The sequence below is a fragment of the Pristiophorus japonicus genome, unplaced genomic scaffold (assembly GCF_044704955.1).
Source record: "Pristiophorus japonicus isolate sPriJap1 unplaced genomic scaffold, sPriJap1.hap1 HAP1_SCAFFOLD_896, whole genome shotgun sequence".
Taxonomy (NCBI): Eukaryota; Metazoa; Chordata; class Chondrichthyes; family Pristiophoridae; genus Pristiophorus; species Pristiophorus japonicus.
The window spans coordinates 92,382-116,033 of record NW_027254820.1 but is presented as its reverse complement, the minus strand read 5'-3'; the positions used below and the strand labels follow the sequence as shown (position 1 = coordinate 116,033).

The 23,652-nt window shown below is 58.1% G+C and overlaps 1 protein-coding gene across 1 annotated transcript; it reads right to left on the bottom strand.

Annotated features, from left to right (window-relative positions):
* Window positions 1-437: 437 nt before the first annotated feature.
* ikbkg (inhibitor of nuclear factor kappa B kinase regulatory subunit gamma) lies at window positions 438-22,695 on the bottom strand. The gene is made up of 12 exons (XM_070874582.1): window positions 22,572-22,695; window positions 20,511-20,645; window positions 20,056-20,117; window positions 19,141-19,203; window positions 16,772-16,925; window positions 15,837-15,955; window positions 13,511-13,663; window positions 12,510-12,600; window positions 11,017-11,157; window positions 7,210-7,352; window positions 5,906-5,970; window positions 438-1,542 (listed from the first exon to the last, which is right to left on the bottom strand). The coding sequence occupies exons 1-12, from the start codon at window positions 22,608-22,610 to the stop codon at window positions 1,376-1,378; spliced, it is 1,332 nt and encodes a 443-aa protein (XP_070730683.1). The 5' UTR covers window positions 22,611-22,695; the 3' UTR covers window positions 438-1,375.
* Window positions 22,696-23,652: the final 957 nt, after the last annotated feature.

Sequence of the window (23,652 nt, the reverse complement as noted above, 5' to 3'; positions counted from 1 at the left end):
TACCAGTCAGTGTACAGATATCTCCCTGAGGGAGAGGGACTGAGAGACACCAGTCAGTGTACAGATATCTCCCTGAGGGAGAGGGGACTGAGAGACACCAGTCAGTGTACAGATATCTCCCTGAGGGAGAGGGACTGAGAGACACCAGTCAGTGTACAGATATCTCTCTGAGGGAGAGGGACTGAGAGACACCAGTCAGTGTACAGATATCTCCCTGAGGGAGAGGGGACTGAGAGACACCAGTCAGTGTAAAGATATCTCCCCACGGGAGAGAGAAGGGGACTGAGAGACACCAGTCAGTGTACAGATATCTCCCTGAGGGAGAGAGAGACTGAGAGACACCAGTCAGTGTACAGATATCTCCCCACGGGAGAGAGAAGGGGACTGAGAGACACCAGTCAGTGTACAGATATCCTCATTAAGTACAGACACAGGGATATCTCTGATCAGTTTATTAGAAGAATATTCTGAGATATTAAACATTCAATAGTTCTATCGCTTTGGTAGGTCAGCAGGAGAGATTACAGAGCGTTGAAATACAAACTACCCTCCACCGAAGCGTCTACTGCATGGTACGGGACAGTGTGAGGATAGGTGGCCTGGGTGTTACGGAGCGTTACAGTAATGGTTCTTTCTGCTCCCGCCCCCAATTTCCCGCTGTGACCCGACACTTGTGATGTCTTCGATCGCGCAGCTCCGATTAACCCAGTGTCTGACTCGTGCGGTTTGCCGAGTGGACAGCTCCCGAGCCCTGCGGTATAATTTCACCATTACTCAAGGATTACGCCTCCGGAATGCGGCACCGCGCGGTGACGGGACGCGGGTCTGTGTCTGTGCGATTCGCCCCCGCACGGTGACGGGACGCGGGTCTGTGTCTGTGCGATGTCCGCGCCACCCCCTCCCCCAGCACAGCGAGGGGACGCGAAGAACCAGTGCGAGGTGCCCGAATATATCAGCCAGCGTTTCCCCGGGGAGCTGAACCGTAGCCGAGAATCGGCGTATTCGGTGGGGAGCCAATTGCCGCGGGAGCGAAGCAGGAATTGGAAAGCGAGAGGCCACAGTTGGCAGCGGGAGCAAGGCGGAAGGAGGAAGGGAGCAATTTCTCTTCGTCGGATGAGGGGTTGCATTGAAGGTCAGCAGGCTCCCTTCCTTCTTCCAGATACTCTACGGAAGATTGCTCAAGGTAAACCGCGTGGCCTCGGGATTTGAAGCGTTTGATCAAACATTGGCGTCGTTTCTGTCCATTTGTTTTGGGGTGGAGGAGGGGGGGGGGGGGCGGGTAATGAAATGTTTGCTTTAATTAGTAAACGCGTGTTCTGTGCGCTCGCTGGTGTTTACCCCCTCGACAGGGCGGAGCGACAGGCTCCTCGAACGCTCACTGGATACAGTCCATGACGTGAATCTGCAGGGTGTCCATGTCGGGAGCCAGGTACTGACACTTGGGGCACCGAAAGTCCGGCTGTTCGTCCGGGAGGCTGCGTCGGTGAACCGGATCAACGGGGACGTTGAACGGGACCGTGTTTCCGCTCTGGAAGTAATTACCTAAAAGGTCAGGGTGGGGAGGAGGGAAGAAATGGAAAGTTTACCAATCGCCATCTCCGGACGGGGACACATCGAAAATAGGAGCAGTAGTGGGCCATTCGGCCCCTCGAATCTGCACCGCCATTCAATATGATCATGGCTGATCCAACACTGACCACACTCGATGGTGTGTCACAGTACATCAGTCATTGAAGGTTGGCATGCAGGTACAGCAGGCGGTGAAGAAGGCAAATGGCGTGTTGGCCTTCATAGCGAGAGGATTTGAGTATAGGAGCAGGGAGGTCTTGCTGCAGTTGTACAGGGCCTTGGTGAGGCCTCATCTGGAATATTGTGTTCAGTTTTGGTCTCCTAATCTGAGGAAGGACATTCTTGCTATTGAGGGAGTGCAGCGAAGGTTCACCAGACTGATTCCCGGGATGGCAGGACTGACCAATGAAGAAAGACTGGATCGACTGGGCTTATATTCACTGGAGTTGAGAAGAATGAGAGGGGATCTCATAGAAACATATAAAATTCTGACGGGATTGGACAGGTTAGATGCAGGAAGAATGTTCCCGATGTTGGGGAAGTCCAGAACCAGGGGACACAGTCTAAGGATAAGGGGTAAACCATTTAGGACCGAGATGAGGAGAAACTTCTTCACCCAGAGAATTGTGAACCTGTGGAATTCTCTACCACAGAGAGTTGTTGAGGCCAGTTCGTTAGATATATTCAAAAGGGAGTTAGATGTGGCCCTTACGGCTAAAGGGATCAAGGGGTATGGAGAGAAAGCAGGAATGGGATACTGAGGGAATGATCAGCCATGATCTTATTGAATGGTGGTGCAGGCTCGAAGGGCCGAATGGCCTACTCCTGCACCTATTTTCTATGTTTCTATGATCAGCTCTGCTGGGCAGGGCCACATTGTCCACATGTCCCCCCAGACACGAGACTCCCCAAAGCGAGCGCTCTACTCGGAACTCCTTCACGGGCAAACGAGCCAAAGGTGGGCAGAGGAAACGTTACAGGGGACCACCCTCAAAGCCTCCCTGATAAAGTGCAACATCCCCACCGACATCTGGGAGTCCCTGAGCCCAAAGACCAGTCCGCCCTAAGTGGAGGGAGTGCATCCGGGAGGGCGCTGAGCACCTCGAGTCTCGTCGCCGAGAGCGTGCAGAAACCAAGCGCAGGCAGCGGAAGGAGCGTGCGGCAAACCAGTCCCACCCTCCCCTTCCCTCAACCACTGTCTGTCCCACCTGTGACAGGGACTGTGGCTCCCGTATTGGGCTGTTCAGCCACCGAAGGACTCGTGTTTAGAGTAGAAGCGAGTCTTCCTCGATTCTGAGGGACTGCCTATGAAATGATCATGGCTGATCCTCTATCCCAACACCATATTCCTGCTTTCTCCCCATACCCCTTGATGCCTTTTGTGTCTGGAAATCTATCTGTCTCCCTCTTAAATATATTCACTGACTTGGCCCCCACAGCTTTCTGTGGGAGAGAATTCCACAGGTTCACCACCCTCGGAGTGAAAACATTTCTCCTCATCTCGCTCCTAAATTTCCTACCCCGTATCCTGAGACTGTGACCCCTTGTTCTAGACTTCCCAGCCCCGGGGAAAACATCCTCCCCGCATCCAGTCTGTCCAACCCCGTCAGAATTTTATACCTTTCAATGAGATCCCCTCTCATTCTTCTAAACTCCGGTGAATACAGGCCCAGTCGACCCAATCTCTCCTCATACGACAGTCCTGCCCTCCCAGGAATCAGTCTGGTGAACCTTCGCTGCACTCCCTCTATGGCCGGTATATCCTTCCTTAGGTAAGGAGACCAAAAGTGCTCACAATACTCCAGGTGTGGTCTCACCAAGGCCCTGTACAACTGCAGTAAGACCTCCTTGCTCCTGTACTCAAACTCTCTCGCAATGAAGGCCAACATACCATTGGCCTTCCTCACTGCTTGCTGCACCTGCGTGTCTGCTTTCAATGACTGGTGTACAAGGACACCCAGGTCCCTCTGTACATCGACACTTCCCAAGCCATCACCATTTAAATAATACTTTGTCCTTATGTTTTTCCTACCAAAGTTTTTCCTCCAACAGCGAGGCGCTCCCTCAGTACCGCCCCTCCAACAGCGAGGCGCTCCCTCAGTACCGTCCCTCCGACAGTGCGGGGCTCCCTCAGTACCGCCCCTCCGACAGTGTGGGGCTCCCTCAGTACCACCCCTCCGACAGTGCGGGGCTCCCTCAGTACCGCCCCTCCGACAGTGCAGCGCTCCCTCAGTACCGCCCCTCCGACAGTGCGGGGCTCCCTCAGTACTGCCCCTCCGACAGTGCGGCGCTCCCTCAGTACCGCCCCTCCGACAGTGCGGGGCTCCCTCAGTACCGCCCCTCCGACAGTGCGGGGCTCCCTCAGTACCGCCCCTCCGACAGTGCGGGACTCCCTCAGTACTGCCCCTCCGACAGTGCGGGGCTCCCTCAGTACCGCCCCTCCGACAGTGCGGCGCTCCCTCAGTACAGCCCCTCCGACAGTGCGGGGCTCCCTCAGTACTGCCCCTCCGACAGTGAGACAGATACACATTCACACTTTCAATCAGCCCGTGCCAACTCTCGCCCAGTCCCACTCTCCCCGCCCGTTCCCCGTAGCCCCGCTAATCTTTTTCCTTCAGCTACTTATCCAACTCCCATTTGAAAGCCGCGATTGAGTCGGCCTCCAGCGCCCTCTCGGGCAGCGCGCTCCCGATCCTGACCCCCTCGCTGCGGGAAACAAGTTGTTCCTCGTGTGGCCTTTCTGTCGATCGCCTTAAATCTGTGTCCCTCTGGTTCTCCACCCTTCCACTAATGGGAACGGTTTCTCTCGATCTGTCCAGAACCCTCGTGATTGTGAACGCCCTCGATCAAATCTCCCCTCAACCTTCTCTGCTCCGAGGAGAATGACCCCAGCTTCTCCAGTCTCTCCCCGTCACTGAAGTCCCTCGTCCCCCGGGACCATTCTGGTCAAACTCCCCTTCACCCTCTCTAAGGCCTTCACACCCTCCCGACAGTGCCGTGCCCAGAATTGGACACAGTACTCCCGTTCAGTTGAGGACGAACCAGTTAATCATAACCATATTTACGAAATGATATACTTGCTTTAGAGGCAGTTCAGACTGGGCTTATATTCACTGGAGTTTAGAAGAATGAGAGGGTATCTCATAGAAACATATAAAATTCTGACGGGACGGGACAGGTTAGATGCAGGAAGAATGTTCCCGATGTTGGGGAAGTCCAGAACCAGGGGGTCACAGTCTAAGGATAAGGGGTAAGCCATTTAGGACCGAGATGAGGAGAAACTTCTTCACTCAGAGAGTGGTGAACCTGTGGAATTCTCTACCACAGAGAGTTGTTGGGGCCAGTTCGTTAGATATATTCAAAAGGGAGTTAGATGTGGCCCTTACGGCTAAAGGGATCAAGGGGTATGGAGAGAAAGCAGGAATGGGGTACTGAGGGAATGATCAGCCATGATCTTATTGAATGGGGGTGCAGGCTCGAAGGGCCGAATGGCCTGCTCCTGCACCTATTTTCTATGTTTCAGAGAAGGTTCACTCGGTTGATTCCGGGGGATGAGGGGGTTGACTTACGAGGAAAGGTTGAGCAGGTTGGGCCTCTACTCATTGGAGTTCAGAAGAATGAGAGGCGATCTTATGGAAACGTATAAGATTATGAGGGGGCTCGACAAGTTGGATGCAGAGAGGATGTTCTCACTGATGGGGGAGACTAGAACTAGGGGGGCATGGTCTTAGAATAAGGGGTCGCCCATTTAAAACTGAGATGAGGAGGAATGTCATCTCTCGGGGGGGTTGTAAATCTGTGGAATTCGCTGCCTCAGAGAGCTGTGGAAGCCGGGACATTGAATATATTTAAGACAGAGATAGACAGTTTCTTAACCGATAAGGGGGCGGGCAGGGAAGTGGAGCTGAGTCCATGATCGGATCAGCCATGGTCGTATTAAATGGCGGAGCAGGCTCGAGGGGCCGAATGGCCGACTCCTGCTCCGATTTCTTATGGTCTTATAACCTCCTTGCTTTTCGCTACGCCTTGATTTAGGAAGCCCGGGAACCCGTAAGCTTCTAGCAAGCGCTGCCTTAAGATTTATGCACGCACGCACATAGGTCTCTCTCTGTCCCTGCAACTGGCTTAGGGTGAGCCTCTATCGCCTCCCCTTGTTCCTCCGACAAAAACACGGCGCTTGGTGCTTTCCTGCGTTAAACTGCGGCTGCCACACGTCGGCCCCGGCCCCAACGTCCCCTTGAAGTCCGTCGCTGCCCTCCTCGCCCCTCCCTCCCGCCGCCTCCCCGCCGCCCCTCGGCGCGCGTCGGCCGAGCCTCGAGGTAGGCCGAGCACTCACCTTGTCCGGCCATCGGGGCACGCAGGCTGTCGTTATGTCGCCGTTGCATCTCTTCAATGTGTGCCCTGGAAAAGCAACGAGAGAAGAGCTATTCCTCCGAGCAAAGCGACAACCAGGAGCCTGAACGTGCGCGTGAGGCGTGCAGAACCCCACTTGCATTTATATAGCACCTGTCACCCCCCCCCCCCACCCCGCCCCCTCGGGACGTCCCAAAGCGCCTCACAGGCCAATGGCGTACTAAAGGAGGGCGCTCACTGTTGCATTGTGGGTAACGCCAATTGGCGCACAGCAAGCTCCCACACACAGTGATGTGATAATGACCCGGAGCGTCTGTTTTTAGTGATGTTGGTCGAGGGATAAATATTGGCCCCAGGACCCCGGGGAGAACTCCCCCTGCTCTTCTTCCAATAGTGGCCCCGGGATCTTTTACATCCTCCCGAGAGGGCAGACGGGGGCCTCGGTTTAATGTCTCATCCCGAAATACAGCCCCTCCGACAGTGCGGGGCTCCCTCAGTACTGCCCCTCCGACAGTGCGGCGCTCCCTCAGTACCGCCCCTCCGACAGTGCGGCGCTCCCTCAGTACTGCCCCTCCGACAGTGCGGCGCTCCCTCAGTACCGCCCCTCCGACAGTGCGGCGCTCCCTCAGTACTGCCCCTCCGACAGTGCGGTGCTCCCTCAGTACCGCCCCTCCGACAGTGCGGGGCTCCCTCAGTACTGCCCCTCCAACAGTGCGGGCTCCCTCAGTACCGCCCCTCCGACAGTGCGGGGCTCCCTCAGTACCGCCTCTCCGACAGTGCGGCGCTCCCTCAGCACCGCCTCTCCGACAGTGCGGGGCTCCCTCAGCACCGCCCCTCCGATAGTGCGGCGCTCCCTCAGTACCGCCCCTCCGACAGTGCGGGGCTCCCTCAGTAGCGCCCCTCCGACAGCGCAGTACAGCGCTCCCTCAGTACCGCCCCTCCGACAGCGCAGTGCAGCGCTCCCTCAGTACCGCCCCTCCGACAGTGAGGCGCTCCCTCAGTAGCGCCCCTCCGACAGTGCGGGGCTCCCTCGGTACCGCCCCTCCGACAGTGCGGGGCTCCCTCAGTACCGCCCCTCCGACAGTGCGGGGCTCCCTCAGCACCGCCCCTCCGACAGTGTGGGGCTCCCTCAGTAGCGCCCCTCCGACAGTGCGGGGCTCCCTCAGTAGCGCCCCTCCGACAGCGCAGTGCGGCGCTCCCTCAGCACCGCCCCTCCTGGTCCTATTTCGCACGGTTTGGGATCGAGACGGGGGCGGGGGGGTGGTGGGGCAATGGTCGCCGACATACCGAGTCGCCTCTTCGTGCTCGGACCGCAGTTTGTCGTACTCCAGCTGCAGGGCCAGCAGGCATTCCTGTTGGTGCTCCTTCTGCTCGTGGAGTTTCTCCCGGGCTGACCGCTCGGCCAGGAAGTCCACCTTGAAAACCTCCGCCTGCCAAACGCAAAAGGTTCCGGTCAACAACAAAAAAAATAACGACACATCGCGCGCTCAGCCGCGGGTCTGCCAAGGCGGGAGAGGCGATCACCTCACACAGAATCCCGCAAGAAAATATCTCCCCCTCCCCCGCAGTCTCTCCTCATACGTCAGTCCTGCCATCCCGGGAATCAGTCTGGTGAACCTTCGCTGCACTCCCTCAATAGCAAGCATGGTCCTTCCTTAGGTAAGGAGAACTGCTCACAATACTCCAGGTGCGGTCTCACCAAGGCCCTGTACAACTGCAGTAAGACCTCCTTGCTGCTGTGCTCAAACCCTCTCGCAATGAAGGCCAGCATACCATTGGCCTTCCTCACTGCTTGCTGCCCCTGCGTGTCTGCTGGGTTGTACTGGGGCCTTTGCTGAACAATTCAGAGCGACACTTTGCGATTAACAACGCGTCGGTTTATCACCGGTTCATCCACCGAGCTCACGACTGCATTCCTCATCCCCCGAACCCAAACTGGCTAAGCCGCTCCCCGCTCAACAGCTCCACAACTATTTTTGGTCGAACATTAATCAGGCGACCCTTGACTAAAGGGGCACTGAAACCGACAAATTAACTTTTTAAAAACCAACAACGGAAATCAAATTAAGATGCGGTTGCCGTGGGATGGGTGGCGACACACTCCAGTCCCTCTGGCGCCCACCTCTGGCGGAAGGCCGCGAGCGTACCGGTGGACACCGCATGCTCCGTCTCCAGGGACACCCTGGCTCGGACGTAACCGCGGAAGAGAGGCAGGCAGTCGGGGCTGAACGACCCCCTCGACCGCCCGCTGCCCGGACCGGCCGATGGCCCCCCTTGGCCGTGCCCAGGAGCAGGCCCCACGAGGAGGCCCTCGGACCTGCCCGCCCCCCTCCGCACAGGGTGCCCAGAGATCAGGGGGCGTGGGACTGAAGTGCAGCCAGAATTTGAGCTTTAAATAATGGAAGAGGGGACTGAACATGCACGTGGAACACGGACATGGATAAATGTGAGGTTATCCACTTTGGGAGCAAAAACAGGAAGGCAGAATATTATCTGAATGGTGGCAGATTAGGAAAAGGGGAGGTGCAAAGAGACCTGGGTGTCATGGTACATCAGTCATTGAAAGTTGGCCATGCAGGTACAGCAGGCGGTGAAGAAGGCAAATGGCATGTTGGCCTTCATAGCGAGAGGATTTGAGTATAGGAGCAGGGAGGTCTTACTGCAGTTGTACAGGGCCTTGGTGAGGCCACACCTGGAATATTGTGTTCAGTTTTGGTCTCCTAATCTGAGGAAGGACCATGCTTGCTATTGAGGGAGTGCAGCGAAGGTTCACCAGACTGATTCCCGGGATGGCAGGACTGACATATGGAGAAAGACTGGATCGACTGGGCTTATATTCACTGGAGTTTAGAAGGATGAGAGGGGATCTCATAGAAACATATAAAATTCTGACGGGACTGGACAGGTTAGATGCGGGAAGAATGTTCCCGATGTTGGGGAAGTCCAGAACCAGGGCTCACAGTCTAAGGATAAGGGGGAAGCCATTTAGGACCGAGATGAGGAGAAACTTCTTCACTCAGAGAATTGTGAACCTGTGGAATTCTCTACCACAGAGAGTTGTTGAGGCCAGTTCGTTAGATATATTCAAAAGGGAGTTAGATGTGGCCCTTACGGCTAAAGGGATAGAAACATAGAAACGTAGGTGCAGGAGTAGGCCATTCGGCCCTTCGAGCCTGCACCGCCATTCAATGAGTTCATGGCTGAACATGCAACTTCAGTACCCCACTCCTGCTTTCTCACCATACCCCTTGATCCCCCTAGTAGTAAGGACTACATCTAACTCCTTTTTGAATATATTTAGTGAATTTGCCTCAACAACTTTCAAGGGGGTATGGAGAGAAAGCAGGAATGGGATACTGAGGTGAATGATCAGCCAGGATCATATTGAATGGCGGTGCAGGCTCGAAGGGCCGAATAGCCTACTCCTGCACCTATTTTTATACGTTTCTATGTTTCCTCCAGACCGCAGAAACTGCAGGCGGCCCGTGAACAGACTTAAAAACCGATTGCAACGCCCTCCAGGCCAAGTCCCTGACGGTTAAGGTGAGGGCTATCATCAGCTCCACCGATCTCTGAGCGTACTCATAGGCGCACATATTACAGAGGTCATTGGGCCCATGGAGCCCCGTGCTGTGCCGGCTCTGTGACAGAGCGACCCCAATCAGTCCCACACTCCCCCCCTGCCCTTTCCCCACAGCCCCGGCACATTTTCCCCCTTCAGGTATTTATCCAATTCCCGGTTTGAAAGTCACTATTGGATCTGCTCCCACCGAGCTTTCAGGCAGCGCGTTCCCGATCACAACAACTCGCTGCGTAAACACACTCTCCCCATCTCCCCCTCTGGTTCCATCGCCGATTATCGTCAATCTGTGTCCCCCTGGTTACCCGACCCTCCTGCTCCCGGGGAACAGTTAGGAAGGATGTGAAGGCCTTAGAGAGGGCGCAGGAAAGATTTGCTGGAATTATTCCCGGGGGAATGAGGGGCTTAGGTGACGGGGAGAGACCGGAGAAGCTGGGGGTTGTTCTCCTCGGAGCAGAGAAGGTTGAGAGGAGATTTGATCGAGGGCGTTCACAATCACGAGGGGGGGTGTGGACAGAGTAAGATCAAGGGAGACCGTTCCCGTTGGCGGAAGGGTGGAGAAGGAGAGGGACACGGATTTGAGGCGATCGACAGAAAGGCCGCACCAGGAACAACTTGTTTCCCGCAGCGAGGAGGTCAGGATCGGGAGCGCGCTGCCCGAGAGGGCGCTGGAGGCCGACTCAATCGCGGCTTTCAAAAGTTGAGTTGCGTAAGTACCTGAAGGAAAAAGAATTAGTGGGGCTCCGGGGAAAGGGTGGGGGAGTGGGACTGGGCGAGGTACTCTTGCAGAGAGCCGGCACGGGCTCAACGGGCCGAATGGCCTCCTTCTGTGCCGTAACCATTCTGTGATTCTACTCTCTGCTTTCTGTATCGAAGCCAGCTAGTGATCCATCCTGCTACTTGTCCTGTGCCTGCGCATTCTCTGACCTTGTTCATCAGTTTATATATATTACATAACCTAGATATATTACATCGACTGCAGTACCCTTTGTCTACCTGTACCCTGACTCCGCATTAATGTGGTGTCTTATCGAAGGCCTTTTGCAAACCTAGATATATTACATCGACTGCAGTACCCTTTGTCGACCTGTACCCTGACTCCGCATTCATGTGGTGTCTTATCGAACGCTTTCTGAAAACCTAGATATATTACATCGACTGCAGTACCCTTTGTCGACCTGTACCCTGACTCCGCATTCATGTGGTGTCTTATCGAAGGCCTTTTGCAAACCTAGATATATTACATCGACTGCAGTACCCTGGTCGACCTGCACCCTGACTCCGCATTCATGTGGTGTCTTATCGAAGGCCTTTTGCAAACCTAGATATATTACATCGACTGCAGTGCCCTTGTCTGCTCACCATCCCCATACTGCGCATTCCCTGACCACGTTCATTAGTCTACCTTATCGACGGCCTTTTCCAAACCTAGATATGTTACATCGACTGCAGTGCCCTTGACTACTCGGGCCCCCCCCCCCCCCATACTCTGCATTCCTCGGCCCCCGGCCTACCTGCGCGTTGAGGACCGGGATGGTCTCGAGTTCGGCCTTCATCTTCTCCGCGTCTTCCTTCAGCTTGTCGATCAGGTCCTGCTTCATCACCAGCGCATCCTCAGCCTCCCGCAGCTGCTGAGTGACCTCCTCCACCTGTCCCTGCGCACGGGAGGGGCAGAAACAACAACCGGGCGTGGGGTGAGCGCGGGTCAGACACTGTCCAACGTGACCCCCATCCCCCCCTCCCCCAGCACCGACACCGCACCCCCTTCAGGCCTACGCCGCCAAGTCTAGGCGCCTCAGCTCGCCAAACCCCCTGCACCGCACGGAGGGAGCGCTGCACTGTCGGAGGGGCCGTCCGCCAGATGGGAAGTCTCGCCGAACAGGAACAGGAGGAGGCCGTTCAGCCCCTCGAGTCTGTTACATTAGGGACAGGAGGAGGCCGTTCAGCCCCTCGAGTCTGTTACATTAGGGACAGGAGCAGGCCGTTCAGCCCCTCGAGCCTGTTACATTAGGGACAGGAGGAGGCCGTTCAGCCCCTCGAGCCTGTTACATTAGGAACAGGAGGAGGCCGTTCAGCCCCTCGAGCCTGTTACATTAGGGACAGGAGGAGGCCATTCAGCCCCTCGAGCCTGTTACATTAGGGACAGGAGGCCGTTCAGCCCCTCGAGCCTGTTACATTAGGGACAGGAGGAGGCCGTTCAGCCGCTCGAGCCTGTTACATTAGGGACAGGAGGAGGCCATTCAGCCCCTCGAGCCTGTTACATTAGGGACAGGAGGCCGTTCAGCCCCTCGAGCCTGTTACATTAGGGACAGGAGGAGGCCGTTCAGCCCCTCGAGCCTGTTACATTAGGGACAGGAGGAGGCCATTCAGCCCCTCGAGCCTGTTACATTAGGGACAGGAGGCCGTTCAGCCCCTCGAGCCTGTTACATTAGGGACAGGAGGAGGCTGTTCAGCCCCTCGAGCCTGTTACATTAGGGACGAGGTGAGGTGTGGGTGCACTACTCTACACTGGAGGGGGAGGGGGGGAGGGGAATTGTCTTCAGCCGGGGGTGGAGGTCTTCCTGCATCGAATCGCTGGAAACTGTGAGGCCCCCACAGTCGAATATCTCGCTTACACCGCGGGGCGCCTCGACTTCGATTGTGCAGGATGAGTTCACCTGACTCTGTGGGGGGGGGGGGGGGGGGTGTTGTTTGCAGAACATTGGATCTTTCTCTGCAGAACCAGGCGGTGTTTAAACTGACTGAACCATCGGTGGGGGTGGGGGGGGGGGGGGGGGAAGAGAGTGCGTGAACCATCAGATGTGCTCAGAGAAGACCGGACGGCCTCGGCCACCGGGCGGAGGCGAGATCGGTCCGTCCGGTGATGCTTCCCACAGTCGAATAGCGCCGCGGCCGGTTTTGCTGCACGGCGCGCCCCCAGATTCTGGGATAAATGACGTAACATGCACTGCGCCCCCTCCTGAGGCCGATACACCCTGCCCGAGCCCCGATCCCACTTCACACTTACTCTGTTTTTCTCGACATCCCGGCTCTTAACCATGCGGTCATACTCTTCGAACAGGTGATGGTAGGCAGCCTGCAGCTGGGCGAGCTTCCGCCTGAGAGAAACACACACAGCGGGGTAAACTGTCTCAATCCAGAAACAATCTCTCCAGTTCCCACATACAGATATCACACAGACACGACCGGGAGTGAGTTACAGGCTGGAATCTAATCGAGGGGTTTGGGGGGGTTTATATATAGAATAACAGATACCCGGGAGTGAGTTACAGGCTGGAATCTAATCGAGGGGTTCGCGGGGTTTATATATAGAATAACAGATACCCGGGAGTGAGTTACAGGCTGGAATCTAATCGAGGGGTTCGGGGGGTTTATATATAGAATAACAGATACCCGGGAGTGAGTTACAGGCTGGGATCTAATCGAGGGGTTCGGGGGGTTTATATATAGAATAACAGATACCCGGGAGTGAGTTACAGGCTGGAATCTAATCGAGGGGTTCGGGGGGTTTATATATAGAATAACAGATACCCGGGAGTGAGTTACAGGCTGGAATCTAATCGAGGGGTTCGGGGAGTTTATGTATAGAATAACAGATACCCGGGAGTGAGATACAGGCTGGAATCTAATCGAGGGGTTCGGGGGGTTTATATATAGAATAACAGATACCCGGGAGTGAGTTACAGGCTGGGATCTAATCGAGGGGTTCGGGGGGTTTATATATAGAATAACAGATACCCGGGAGTGAGTTACAGGCTGGAATCTAATCGAGGGGTTCGGGGGGTTTATATATAGAATAACAGATACCCGGGAGTGAGTTACAGGCTGGAATCTAATCGAGGGGTTCGGGGGGTTTATATATAGAATAACAGATACCCGGGAGTGAGTTACAGGCTGGAATCTAATCGAGGGGTTCGGGGGGGTTTATATATAGAATAACGGATACCCGGGAGTGAGTTACAGGCTGGGATCTAATCGAGGGGTTCGGGAGGGGGGTTTGACACTCACTTATCCTCGCATGCGTTGTGTCGCTCGGTTTTGAGCGCCGATTCGAAGCTGTGCACAGCGATACGTAGCTGATCGACGGTGACGCTATACTGCTTCTTCTGCCCCTCCGCCTCTTGTTCATGGATCCGAAGCCTCTCCTCCACAGCTCGACACCTGCTCATGGCAAGAAAGCGAGTGGGGGAGGGAGAGAGAGACAAAGAAAGAAAGAAAGAAAGAAAGAGAGAGAGAGAGAGAGAGAGAGTGTGAGAGCTGTAACTATTCTATCTCTGTAACCCCCTCCAGCCCGTACACCCCTCCCTATCTCTGTAACCCCCTCCAGCCCCTACACCCCTCCCTATCTCTGTAACCCCCTCCAGCCCCTACACCCCTCCCTATCTCTGTAACCCCCTCCAGCCCGTACACCCCTCCCTATCTCTGTAACCCCCTCCAGCCCGTACACCCCTCCCTATCTCTGTAACCTCCTCCAGCCCCTACACCCCTCCCTATCTCTGTAACCTCCTCCAGCCCCTACACCCCTCCCTATCTCTGTAACCTCCTCCAGCCCATACACCCCTCCCTATCTCTGTAACCCCCTCCAGCCCGTACACCCCTCCCTATCTCTGTAACCCCCTCCAGCCCGTACACCCCTCCCTATCTCTGTAACCTCCTCCAGCCCCTACACCCCTCCCTATCTCTGTAACCTCCTCCAGCCCCTACACCCCTCCCTATCTCTGTAACCTCCTCCAGCCCCGACACCCCTCCCTATCTCTGTAACCCCCTCCAGCCCCTACACCCCTCCCTATCTCTGTAACCCCCTCCAGCCCCGACACCCCTCCCTATCTCTGTAACCTCCTCCAGCCCCTACACCCCTCCCTATCTCTGTAACCCCCTCCAGCCCCTACACCCCTCCCTATCTCTGTAACCCCCTCCAGCCCCTACACCCCTCCCTATCTCTGTAACCCCCTCCGGCCCCTACACCCCTCCCTATCTCTGTAACCCCCTCCAGCCCCGACACCCCTCCCTATCTCTGTAACCTCCTCCAGCCCCTACACCCCTCCCTATCTCTGTAACCCCCTCCAGCCCCTATACCCCTCCCTATCTATATAACCTCCTCCAGCCCTTACACCCCTCCCTATCTCTGTAACCTCCTCCAAACCCCCCCCCCCCCCCCCCAAGATCTCTGCACTCCTCTAATTCTGCCCCCCTGACCATCCCTGATTATAATCGCTCCACCATCGGTGGCCGTGCCTTCTGTTGCCCGGGCCCCAAGCTCTGGAACTCCCTCCCTAAACTTCTCTGCCTCTCTCTCCTCCTTCAAGGCGCTCCTTAAAACCCACCTCTTAGACCAAACTCAAATGTTCCCAATATCTCCTTATGTGGCCCAGTGTCTGATTTACGGTGCTGTGAAGCGCCCTGGGATGCACCCCATGGTTGAACATGCCACTCGAACTCTGGCTATCACGAACATCAGAAAAAAACAGGAGCGGGAGTCGGCCATTCGGCCCCTCGAACCCGCTCCGCCATTCAATAAGATGGCGGCTGATCCGATCTTGGGCTCAGCTCCACTTCCCCGCCCGCCCCCTTCACTCCCTTATCGCTCAAAAATCTGTCTCTCTCCGCCTTAAATATATTCAATGACCCAGCCCCCACAGCTCTCTGGGGCAGAGAATTCCACAGATTCACCGGAAGAAATTCCTCCTCATCTCCGTCCTAAATGGGCGACCCTTTATTCTGAGACTATGTGCCCCCTAGTTCTAGATTCCCCCACGAGGGGGAAACATCCTCTCTGCATCCACCCTGTCCAGCCCCCCTCAGAATCTGATACGTTTCGATAAGATCACCTCTCATTCTTCTGAACTCCAATGGGTACAGGCCCAACCTGCTCAACCTTTCCTCATAAGGCAACCCCCTCATCCCCGGAATCAACCGAGTGAACCTTCTCTGAACTGCCTCCAAAGCAAGTATATCCTTTCGTAAATACGGAGACCAGAACTGCACGCAGTACTCCAGGTGTGGCCTCACCAATACCCTGTATAACTGGAGCAAGACTTCCCTGCTTTTATACTCCATCCCCTTTGCAATAAAATGGAAGCGGCGCTTCCTGACCCGGAAAGGTTCGGTGGTCCAGCTTGGGGTTGGTGATGTGTCGGGCTATTTGACTGCAGGAAGCATCACAAACGAGCCCAGTTCCTGCCACTGCCCGACATCTGCGCGTACAAAGACAGGTCCGGCTTGGGTTCATTGAATTCACGTGCCGTTGGCAGAGTCGGGAGAGGTTCCCCGGCCAGATCCTCTCCCCTCCCCTCCACAATTGATGGCGCCCCCCCGCATCGCTTCCCCCACTCACTTCTGCTCCACCGCCGAGCCCTGCTGTGTCACCGCCTCCAGGCTGGACTGGCTGCCCTGCAATTCGGCCAGGAGAGACGTCACCTGCGCCTTGAGAGAGGCCCGATCTTCCGTCAGTTGCTGCAACAACAGTAGGAAGTGTGTCAATCGATCACTATTCAACTGTCGGAGGGGCGGTACTGAGGGAGTGCCGCACTGCGCTGTCGGAGGGGCGGTACTGAGGGAGTGCCGCACTGCGCTGTCGGAGGGGCGGTACTGAGGGAGCGCCGCACTGCGCTGTCGGAGGGGCGGTAGTGAGGGAGTGCCGGTACTGAGGGAGCGCTGCACTGTCGGAGGGGCGGTAGTGAGGGAGTGCCGGTACTGAGGGAGCGCCGTACTGCGCTGTCGGAGGGGCAGTACTGAGGGAGCGCCGCACTGCGCTGTCGGAGGGGCGGTAGTGAGGGAGTGCCGGTACTGAGGGAGCGCTGCACTGCGCTGTCGGAGGGGCGATACTGAGGGAGTGCCGGTACTGAGGGAGCGCCGGTACTGAGGGAGCGCCGTACTGCGCTGTCGGAGGGGCGGTACTGAGGAAGCGCCGCACTGTCAGAGGGGCGGTAGTGAGGGAGTGCCGGTACTGAGGGAGCGCCGTACTGCGCTGTCGGAGGGGCGGTAGTGAGGGAGCGCCGGTACTGAGGGAGCGCCGTACTGCGCTGTCGGAGGGGCGGTAGTGAGGGAGTGCCGGTACTGAGGGAGCGCCGTACTGCGCTGTCGGAGGGGTGCGCTTTTCACGTTGTGGGATCTTCCTATGCGCCAATGAGGCGGCGCGTACACGGCAACGCTCCGGGGTGGTCCCGAGGTGGGGAAAGGCTGGGCGGGAGGAGATGGGTGGGGGCAATGGCGCGCACGGCCGGCGAGCGGGAGACCCCGATGACGCCCCCCCTGGCCGAGCGGCCTCACCTCCAGCTGCTTGCCAAGGGTCAGCAGTTGCTGCTCGCTGGCGGCCTTCTGCTCCTGCAGCTCTGCCTCCTGCCGCTTGAGTCGCCCCTCCGCCTGCAGGAACTGGGCCATCCGTGTCTGCGCCTGCCCCAACCTCTGCTGGAGTTCGTTCTTCCTGCACAATCGCACGTACACACACAGAATCACATCATCAGGAGCAGGAGCAGTCCGTGTTACCCGAATACCTCGCTTTCCCAGGAAATCACAGCCATTCGGCCCCTCGAGCCTGCTCCGCCATTCAATAAGATCTTAGACTCCCCGCCCGCCCCTTCACTCCCTTATCGCTCAAAAATCTGTCTATCTCCGCCTTAAATATATTCAATGACCCTCTGTCAGTGCAGTACGGCGCTCCCTCAGTACCGCCCCTCCGACAGTGCGGGGCTCCCTCAGTACCGCCCCTCCGACAGTGCGGGGCTCCCTCAGTACCGCCCCTCCGACAGTGCGGGGCTCCCTCAGTACCGCCCCTCCGACAGTGCGGGGCTCCCTCAGTACCGCCCCTCCGACAGTGCGGGGCTCCCTCAGTACCGCCCCTCCGACAGTGCGGTGCTCCCTCAGTACTGCCCTCCGACAGTGCGGGGCTCCCTCAGTACTGCCCCTCCGACAGTGCGGCGCTCCCTCAGTACCGCCCCTCCGACAGTGCGGCGCTCCCTCAGTACTGCCCCTCCGACAGCGCAGTACGGCGCTCCCTCAGTACTGCCCCTCCGACAGTACGGCGCTCCCTCAGTACTGCCCCTCCAACAGTGCGGCGCTCCCTCAGTACCGCCCCTCCGACAGTGCGGCGCTCCCTCAGTACCGCCCCTCCGACAGCGCAGTGCGGCGCTCCCTCAGTACCGCCCCTCCGACAGCGCAGTGCGGCGCTCCCCCAGCACTGCACTGGGAGCGCCAGCCTGGATTTACGTGCTCAGGATAGACGAGGAAAGATGGAGGGGCCGCTGGAGTGGAGGAGTATAAACGCCACCGTGGCTTGCTTGGGCGGAATGGCCTGTTTCCATGGTTACCGGACAACGGTCCAATCCGTGCTTGCATCCACAAATGGGGTTCCACCGAAGCGATCAGAAACAGAATCTCCCCGTTCGGTGGGCTGTAAAATCGGAAGGGGGCAGGGGTCGGGGGCGGGCGATGGGGACTGGGGCCCCAATATTTATCCCTTAAACAAGCCCACCCAAAAAAAAACACACACACACACACACATACATTACAGTTGCTCATTCAACCAATTGGTTGATTTTTGGAATCTTATAAGAAATCGGAGCAGGAGTCGGCCATTCGGCCCCTCGAGCCTGCTCCGCCATTTAATACGACCGTGGCTGATCCGATCATGGACTCAGCTCCACTTCCCTGCCCGCCCCCTTATCGGTTAAGAAACTGTCTATCTCTGTCTTAAATATATTCAATGTCCCGGCTTCCACAGCTCTCTGAGGCAGCGAATTCCACAGATTTACAACCCTCTGAGAGAAGAAATTCCTCCTCATCTCAGTTTTAAATGGGCGGCCCCTTATTCTAAGACCATGCCCCCTAGTTCTAGTCTCCCCCATCAGTGGGAACATCCTCTCTGCATCCACCTTGTCGAGCCCCCCTCATAATCTGATACCTTTCGATAAGATCACCTCTCATTCTTCTGAGTTCCAATGAGTAGAGGCCCAACCTCCTCAACCTTTCCTCATAAGTCAACCGAGTGAACCATCCCCGGAATCAACCGAGTGAACCTTCTCTGAACTGCCTCCAAAGCGAGTATATCCTTTCGTAAATACGGAGACCAGAACTGCACGCAGTACTCCAGGTGTGGCCTCACCAATACCCTGTATAACTGGAGCAAGACTTCCCTGCTTTTATACTCCATCCCCTTTGCAATAAAGGCCAAGATCCCATTGGCCTTCCTGATCACTTGCTGTACCTGCATACTATCCTTTTGTGTTTCATGCACAAGTAACCCCCAGGTCCCGCTGTACTGCGGCACTTTGCAATCTTTCTCCGTTTAAATAACAACTTGCTCTTGCTGTGCAGTCTCTGTTCGTGATGGGAGGGCCCCGGGGGGGGGGGGGGGAGAAAATGAATATCAGCCAGGACTCCTGATGCTGATCACTGTCTGGTGACCCCCCCTCCAAACCTGCTCCCCCGCCCCTCCGCTGGAAAATGCTGGAGGGGATGAAGGGCTTTTGTCGAGGGGCTCGGTTGTGATGCACCCCGCGGTCAAATATCCCAAGCGCATTTCACCGTCTTGAGCTCGCCCGTCATGAGCGGGGGACTCGGTGGCCCGGGAGTGCCCGAGGGGGCGGTGGGGAGGGTGGAGGGGATAGGGAGTGTATCCCGCCCTCGGTCCCCAGACTCACTCGCTCTCCACAATCCTCAGCTTGGTGGCGTCTTCGGCAGCTCTGGTCGTCGACTGGGTGGAGCTGGGGAGAGGAGGGAAGAGGCCAATCAGAAAGCAGAGTGGGCAGCCGACATCCAATCAGAGGGGCAGAGCGCGAGGGTTCCGGCAATTGGAGCTGGGGGGGGGGAGCATTACATCACGGGGTAGGGCAGACCCCGAGTTATTTGCAACTCGGGACTCTCTGACCCACTGGGATGGCTCTGAGCAGCAAGGGGACCTCACATGGTCGCAGTAATCGTACGACGGGTACATGGGGGTGGGGGGGCGGTGGAGGGGAGAGGATGAGAGAGCGGTGGGAGGGGGCCCCGGGTTGGGGGGAGGGGAGCGAGGGAGCCCCGGGTTGTGGGAGGGCAGCGAGGGAGCCCCGGGTTGGGGGGAGGGGAGTGAGGGCCCTGGGTTGGGGGAGTGAGGGCCCCGGGTTGGGGAGGGGGAAGAGAGGGAGCCCCGGGTTGGGGGGAGGGGAGCGAGGGGGCCCCGGGTTGGGGGGAGGGGAGCGAGAGAGCCCCGGTTTGGGGGGAGGGGAGCGAGGGGGCCCCGGGTTGGGGGGAGGGGAGCGAGGGGGCCCCGGGTTGGGGGGAGGGGAGCGAGGGGGCCCCGGGTTGGGGGGAGGGGAGCGAGGGGGCCCCGGGTTGGGGGGAGGGGAGCGAGGGAGCCCCGGGTTGGGGGGAGGGGAGCGAGGGGGCCCCGGGTTGGGGGGGAGGGGAGCGAGGGAGCCCCGGGTTGGGGGGAGGGGAGCGAGGGAGCCCCGGGTTGGGGGGGGAGGGGAGCGAGGGAGCCCCGGGTTGGGGGGAGGGGAGCGAGGGAGCCCCGGGTTGGGGAATGACGGGGAGGGACTGACGTGCCGGGAGGGCTGGGCCTGTGTGCCGTGAGGTACCTGACTGTCGCTGGCTCGGACGCTCCCTGCATCGTCTCTCGCTGTCGCTCATCGCTCCGCTCCTGAAACAAAAAGGTGCATAAGTGACGCGGGGGTGTACATGCAGAAATCGGAGCAGGAGTCGGCCATTCGGCCCCTCGAGCCTGCTCCGCCATTTAATACGACCATGGCTGATCCGATCATGGACTCAGCTCCACTTCCCTGCCCGCCCCCTTATCGGTTAAGAAACCGTCTATCCTCCTTAAATACAGAGACCAGAACTGCACGCAGTACTCCAGGTGTGGCCTCACCAATACCCTGTATAACTGGAGCAAGACTTCCCTGCTTTTATACTCCATCCCCCTTTGCAATAAAGGCCAAGATACCGTTCCTCTCCAGCGTCCCTAGCCCCACCCGTGGCCCCTGCCCCCCCAGACCCTGCCCCCAGACCCTGCCCCCCGGACCCTGCCCCTTACCTGCACAACGCCGGCTGTTCCCATCTCGGCCAGCTGGAGCCGCAGTTCCTGGTTCTCCGCCCGCAAGGCCCTGAGATCCTCCTCCAGCTCCTCCTTACGGGCTTTGAGCAGATGTACAAACTCGGTGCCATCAACCTGAGCCGGGACACAACACACGGGAGACTCTGAGTGCCGGGGACCGGAGGGAGAGGAACAGCGACAAGCTCCGTCTCTCCGCCTTTCACCCCCCCCCCCCCGTCCCCCCGTCCTCAGCACGTCCCGAGCCGCCTCACAGCCAATCAAGCACTCTTTCATCGAAGTGCGCTCACTGTTGCACAGCAAGCTCCCACACACAGCGATGTGATAATGACCCAGATCGTCGAAAAGTGACAGTGCGGCACTCCCTCAGTACTGCCCCTCCGACAGTGCGGGGCTCCCTCAGTACTGCCCCTCCGACAGTGCGGCACTCCCTCAGTACTGCCCCTCCGACATTGCGGCGCTCCCTCAGTACTGCCCCTCCGACAGTGCGGCGCTCCCTCAGTACCGCCCCTCCGACAGTGCGGGGCTCCCTCAGTACTGCCCCTCCGACAGTGCGGGGCTCCCTCAGTACTGCCCCTCCGACAGTGCGGCACTCCCTCAGTACCGCCCCTCCGACAGTGCGGGGCTCCCTCAGTACCGCCCCTCCGACAGTGCGGCGCTCCCTCAGTACCGCCCCTCCGACACTGCGGCACTCCCTCAGTACCGCCCCTCCGACAGTGCGGCGCTCCCTCAGTACCGCCCCTCCGACACTGCGGCACTCCCTCAGTACCACCCCTCCGACAGTGCGGCGCTCCCTCAGTACCACCCCTCCGACAGTGCGGCACTCCCTCAGTACTGCCCCTCCGACAGTGCGGTGCTCCCTCAGTACCGCCCCTCCGACAGTGCGGGGCTCCCTCAGTACCGCCCCTCCGACAGTGCGGCGCTCCCTCAGTACCGCCCCTCCGACAGTGCGGCGCTCCCTCAGTACCGCCCCTCCGACAGTGCGGCGCTCCCTCAGTACCGCCCCTCCGACAGTGCGGCGCTCCCTCAGTACCGCCCTCCGACAGTGCGGCGCTCCCTCAGTACCGCCCCTCCGGCAGTGCGGCGCTCCCTCAGTACTGCCCCTCCGACAGTACGGCACTCCCTCAGTACCGCCCCTCCGACAGTGCGGCGCTCCCTCAGTACCGCCGCTCCGACAGCGCAGTGCGGCGCTCCCTCAGTACTGCCCCTCCGACAGTGCGGTGCTCCCTCAGTACTGCCCCTCCGACAGTGCGGTGCTCCCTCAGTACCGCCCCTCTGACAGCGCAGTGCGGCGCTCATTCAGTAAAGCACTGGAGGGGGCGGGGGGAGGAGAGAAATTGGCCTAAATCATCGGGCTCACGTCTCTGAAATGGGGCTCAAACTCACAACCTTCTGACAGATCCGGGTCATTATCACATCGCTGCGTGTGGGAGCTTGCTGTGCGCAAATTGGCGCTTCCCACATTGCAACAGTGAGCGCACTTCGGAAAAAAGAGAGCGCTTGATTGCTGTGAGGCGCCTTGGGACATCCTGAAAGGCACTATAGAAATGCACATCTATCTTTGCTTTAAATAACGTTTTTATTGAATAGATTTGTTCCAGTCGGAACCCGCCCCTGGGAATCAGACAGAGCGGGTGGTCACCCCAGAGAGGAGGGGTCAGTGGGGGGGGGGGACAATATATTTGTGTTCGGTTAAATAACGGGAAGAAGAAAGAGAGAAAAATCAGCGGAGAGGGAAGGAGAGGAGGGACGCGCGCGACACAGTGTCGACCAGCGAGTTCCCTATCTCGGCTTTGGCGTGGCGGCTGCATTTCCCGCCCCGGCCACTAGAGGGAGCGCAGAACCGAGCCGCCAAGTGTGGCGCCCTCCAGTGGCGTTTGCGGGGCGCGCGACGGTCCGTCGCAGGAACTCGCCAGGATGCAATCTCGCAGCTCCCCCACCCCCTAAACACCCCCCCCCCCCCCCCACCTCACACAAGGGGGCGCCGGTGGCTCGAGGGGGGAGGGGGGGAGGGGGAACCCTCGATGGGTAACGCCGGCTCACCTGGTCCGATGCCCCCGGCTCCGCCTCGGTGCCAAACATGCTCGGGGTGATGGTGGTGTAGGAGGAGAGAGAACTCCCAGAGCTGTCAGACGGACCGCGCTCCCCAGCTGTCTCCAGCCCAGCCTCCTGCGGAGGCACAAAGCAACGGGTCAGTTTTTGGGGTCTCGGGGGAGTGGGGGGGGGGCAGAAGTGGCAAATCAGCAAGCTAGCACGGCGATCTGACCCCTTCCCACGAGAACCGTGTCAGTATTTACAGGGGGTCCCCGGGAGTGTGTGTCAGTATTTACAGGGGGTCCCCGGGAGTGTGTGTCAGTATTTACAGGGGGTCCCCGGGAGTGTGTGTCAGTATTTACAGGGGGTCCCCGGGAGTGTGTGTCAGTATTTACAGGGGTCCCCAGGAGTGTGTGTCAGTATTTACAGGGGGTCCCCGGGAGTGTGTGTCAGTATTTACAGGGGTCCCCGGGAGTGTGTGTCAGTATTTACAGGGGGTCCCCGGGAGTGTGTGTCAGTATTTACAGGGGGTCCCCAGGAGTGTGTCAGTATTTACAGGGGGTCCCCGGGAGTGTGTGTCAGTATTTACAGGGGGTCCCCGGGAGTGTGTGTCAGTATTTACAGGGGTCCCCAGGAGTGTGTCAGTATTTACAGGGGGTCCCCGGGAGTGTGTCAGTATTTACAGGGGGTCCCCGGGAATGTGTCAGTATTTACAGGGGGTCCCCGGGAGTGTGTCAGTATTTACAGGGGGTCCCCGGGGAGTGTGTCAGTATTTACAGGGGGTCCCCGGGAGTGTGTCAGTATTTACAGGGGGTCCCCGGGAGTGTGTCAGTATTTACAGGGTGTCCCTGGGAGTGTCAGTATTTACAGGGGGTCCCCGGGAGTGTGTCAGTATTTACAGGGGGTCCCCGGGGAATGTGTCAGTATTTACAGGGGGTCCCCGGGAGTGTGTCAGTATTTACAGGGGGTCCCCAGGAGTGTGTGTCAGTATTTACAGGGTGTCCCCAGGAGTGTGTGTCAGTATTTACAGGGGGTCCCCGGGAGTGTGTCAGTATTTACAGGGGGTCCCGGGGAGTGTGTCAGTATTTAC